We start from the raw sequence: 3,963 nt of genomic DNA, 5'->3' as shown, positions 1-3,963 counted from the left end.
GACATGTTGACCTCCGCAACTCTGATCTTCTTGGTGCAATATCTGTTTTTCTAGGCCCAATGCCCGAACTCATTGCATGAAGTCTTCTGTCGACACATCGACCGATCCTCCGACTCAACATCCAATCTTTTAACATGTTCCACTCCGGTCGATTCTTTTTGCTTTAATTGTCTCTTCATAATCGAAGTTAGTCTCGTATCACTCAAAACACAGATTAAATCATAAACTATATCAATTGGTTTTATTATCAAGAAGCCTAAATCAATTTGTTGGTGGGTGAGAAAACTGATTAACGAAGGTTTAAACATCCCCAAATTTTCTCTCTCGGAATCGATCTAAGACATTGCAATCTCATGCAGCATTAAGTACACTGAGTCGGCAACTGAGGGCACTAATTATCGGCCCAAAAGGCAGGGGGACAGTCACTGCATGCATTTGCTCAATCTAAGTCCATAATCGCCACACCAAGGTGTACACAGGGAACAAAGAATGTTGGAGGAGATCAGAAGAATCAATGCCTCCATTACCAACGTAAGGCCATGGTATCACTGACATCATCATCAACCTCGTCTCTCTCTCTCTCTCTCCTGCCTTCCTCCCCCATTTGCTTGTGGTGGAGACATCATTCAGATCATTGAATGGGGAGGTAAAAGAGATGGAAAGGCCCAGCGCTGGGGGACCAGCTCAAGCGCATGTGCCCGCCCACCCAAGCCACTGCCGGTCCGTATTCTAGTAGTAACTCACTCCCAGTCCCACATCTTTTCCAGATAAAACAGCTCCACAAACTCTCTTCAGTGGGAGAGAAGAAGATGAAGACCTGAGACAGAGTGAGAAAGAGAGAGAGTTGTAGGAAATCAAATCTCATGTACTCGGTAGGATCTCACTAGAGAAACAACGGTGTATGTGAAGAAGAAAAGATAGGTGAGAGATCACGTTACTGAAGCCAGTATAAGTAGAGAGATTTAGCTGCATCCAGAGAGAGAGAGAGAGAGAGAGAGGGTGTGCGTTTTAAGAAAGCAGTGTCGAGTACTCTGTAGAATCTCTCTAGACAGACGAGGGTGTAGGTGGAGAAACAAAGATCGGTGAGATCACGTTACTGAAGCTTGTGTAAGTAGAGATACAGTTGCAAAGAAAGAAACAGTGTGTGAGAGAGAGAAAGAGAGGAGTGTATGTCAAGACACAATGATTGCTACGTTCTGGGGAAGCAGGAAGAGAAGCGTGGAACTGGAAAGCCAAGGAGGGAAGAGGGAGGGGTAGAACATGGAGCTTGACCGACGTGGGCCGCTGTAATCTTTTGGTTTGTATTCTCCCTTTGGCTAAATTCATCTGCGTTCCTTCCTCCCAATATATTTCTTTCCCTTCTTCCCTTCCTATTCCTTTTCTCTATTCTCTCCTCTGTCGCGGTAGCAGCGGCCTCAGCTGCAGCAGCGTAATAATATGTCTACGTGGTGAGCCCCTTGGAACATGGGGAATGGCAGAGCGAATCGCGTAAGAGCAAAGTAAAACAGGTCTTCGCCGTACCCTTCATTTCTCCCGCAAGGATTACAAGGCCAAAGGGGAAGACAAAAAGCTCTTCCACCCCCTCTAAAGGCATCATTGTAGCATGCTCGTGCTGCGTGGCGAGAACTATATACACGGGGAGTTCACAGGCTTCGAGAGTCCAAGAATGGACAACGGTCGTGAGGCCCACGACTTCCATGGCTATCAAGAAGATGACTCCAACGCCACCCACAACAACAGCCAAACTGGAGCAGGTGCTGCTTCGCTAATGTTTCCAGCCCAATCCATCGTGACTGATGCTGCTAGCGCTGCTGCTGCTGTTCTTCCATGGCCGCTTCCGCTCGTGAACAGCTTGGCGCTGGCTCGCGATCAAGAACGCTTCTTTCCTTCTCTTCCACCGCTCCCACCTCCGCCACTGCCTGCGTTCTACCATGACTTGTATGCACGTCGGGCGTCAACGGCGCTGCAGTTCGCGTGCGACGGCGGCGGTCTCGGATCGTCGTCATCGGACCCCTTGGGATTGGCGGGACTTTACATGGGACCAGAAGTACTGATTCGCGGCCGGGGGTTGATGTCTTCATCCCCCTTCGCAGGTCTTCATGCCGAGCTGGGCAAGATGACACCCCAGGAAATCATGGACGCAAAGGCGCTCGCCGCATCAAAGAGTCACAGCGAGGCCGAGCGACGACGCCGCGAGCGCATCAACACCCATCTCGCTCGGTTGCGCAGCTTGCTCCCCAGCACCACCAAAGTAAGCATACACTACACCCCATGACCAATCGATCTTCACTTACATCTCTGATAATTACACCATCTTTCTTAATTCTCCATCCACAATTGACAGAGATCGTTCCATATCTCGGCTATTAACTACAGAGATCTAGTAAGATTTTCCTAGGATTCCATTATGCGACAAAACTCGGCTCATTTACTGCAGTCCTTTGTGTGTTTGGGGGTACTAAGTGTTGTGGGAAGGAGGGAGAGAAGAGGGAGGAGAGGAAGGACAAGTGTTGTGGAAGAGCCGCTTCGTTGACATGATAAAGTGGAACCAGGTGAGGAGCTGACTCACAGAAAGCTTGCGATGAGATTGTTGCTGCCGGCAAAACGATGGACCTAAGAAAGACATACATGCGCACTCCTGTCAGATAAAGGAACTCAGTAGCAGTAGCTTGTCGTCCTCCCATTCCATTCCCATGTGGAGGCGTGCATGCAAGCACATCTAGCTTCCTCCACTGTTCTCTTTCACCTCTGTGGTTGTACAGTTCAGAAGTAGAGAAAGCAATTCCCACTTCCTTCTTCCTCTTAACTTGATCTAAATCTGTTGTGCAGACAGACAAGGCGTCGTTGCTTGCGGAGGTGATCCAACACGTCAAAGAATTGAAGCGCCAGACGTTGGAGATGGCAGAAGACAGCCCACTTCCCACGGAGACCGACGAGCTCACCGTCGACGCCACCAACGACGAGGATGGCAGGTTCCTAGTGAGGGCTTCCCTGTGCTGCGACGACCGGTCGGACCTCCTCCCGGATCTCATCAAAGCCCTCAAGGTCCTGAAACTGCGCACGCTCAAGGCCGAGATAGCCACCCTCGGCGGCCGCATCAAGCACGTGCTTGTCATCACCGGAGAAGATGGTGCCGACCACCAGCAGCCGGAGCAGTCCGTCGCATCGATCCAGGACGCGCTCAGAGCCGTCATGGAGCGGGCATCGTCGACCGACGAGCCAACTGCAGCCGGCGGCATCAAGCGGCAGCGCACCACCACCTTGTCCAGCACACTCGAACACCGGTCCATATGACTCGATACCACATTACAACCATATGCAGTCATTTCCTTTTTTGTAGTCATCTGTGTCGATTGTATTCTATGGGCCAGTATATGTATTGGGTCTGTGGGATTGCAGAGCCGTGAAAGCTATGTCGGAGGTATAGCCGAAAGGGTTGGGGGTGGATCTTTTCCGTGATATGTACAATAAATACACTGAACGTAAGAAAGAGGAAGTCAACACTTTGGATGATCTTTCCCAGGATAATTGTTGACCCAAGCCGTCCGTTAGTTTCAAGCGAGTGGTTGAGACAAGGATTATGATGGAATGGACGGTTCGATGCGAACCTTCGTAGCTTTCCCATGCATTCGTTGTTTACTGAGACTTGCGTTGGCTCTCTTACACGTAGAGTCGTGCAGGCCTGCACGAAAAGGTAGAGTTTCCATCCTCGGTAGGCAATGGACTCAAAGTAGTGCCAACTTCTTCTTGTGAGCATTACGGTCACAGTTTGATCTTGGAATTCGCATTTATCATGTACAATTAATGGTGATGTTTCTCGATGTTTTCTTTGATCAGAATGGTGATTTCTTTTGTTTCTTTGATGTAATTAGACACAGATTTTTTATTTGGAGTGGTCTATTGATGCTTTGTTTCCAAGACAATTACAATCAGTAAAGAATAGTTTCAAGACAACTATTCAGA

At 49.1% G+C, this 3,963-nt stretch overlaps 1 protein-coding gene across 1 annotated transcript; it reads left to right on the top strand.

Annotated features, from left to right (window-relative positions):
• Positions 1–784: 784 nt before the first annotated feature.
• LOC103971357 (transcription factor bHLH30-like) lies at positions 785–3,515 on the top strand. Its single transcript, XM_009385356.3, has 2 exons — positions 785–2,251; positions 2,830–3,515. Exons 1-2 carry the CDS (start codon positions 1,604–1,606, stop codon positions 3,292–3,294), a joined length of 1,113 nt encoding a protein of 370 aa, XP_009383631.1. The 5' UTR covers positions 785–1,603; the 3' UTR covers positions 3,295–3,515.
• The last annotated feature ends 448 nt before the right edge of the window (positions 3,516–3,963 follow it).

The sequence above is a fragment of the Musa acuminata genome, chromosome BXJ3-11 (genome assembly GCF_036884655.1).
Source record: "Musa acuminata AAA Group cultivar baxijiao chromosome BXJ3-11, Cavendish_Baxijiao_AAA, whole genome shotgun sequence".
NCBI lineage: Eukaryota > Viridiplantae > Streptophyta > Magnoliopsida > Zingiberales > Musaceae > Musa > Musa acuminata.
This window is presented reverse-complemented; position numbering and strand designations above follow the sequence as displayed.

Bases quoted from the DNA above. Each gene is read 5' to 3' on its own strand.
- LOC103971357 (XM_009385356.3), top strand. From the start codon at position 1,604: ATGCTCGTGCTGCGTGGCGAGAACTATATACACGGGGAGTTCACAGGC. The intron at 2,252-2,829 runs GTAAGCATACAC...TCTGTTGTGCAG, and splicing joins TGCTCCCCAGCACCACCAAA to ACAGACAAGGCGTCGTTGCT.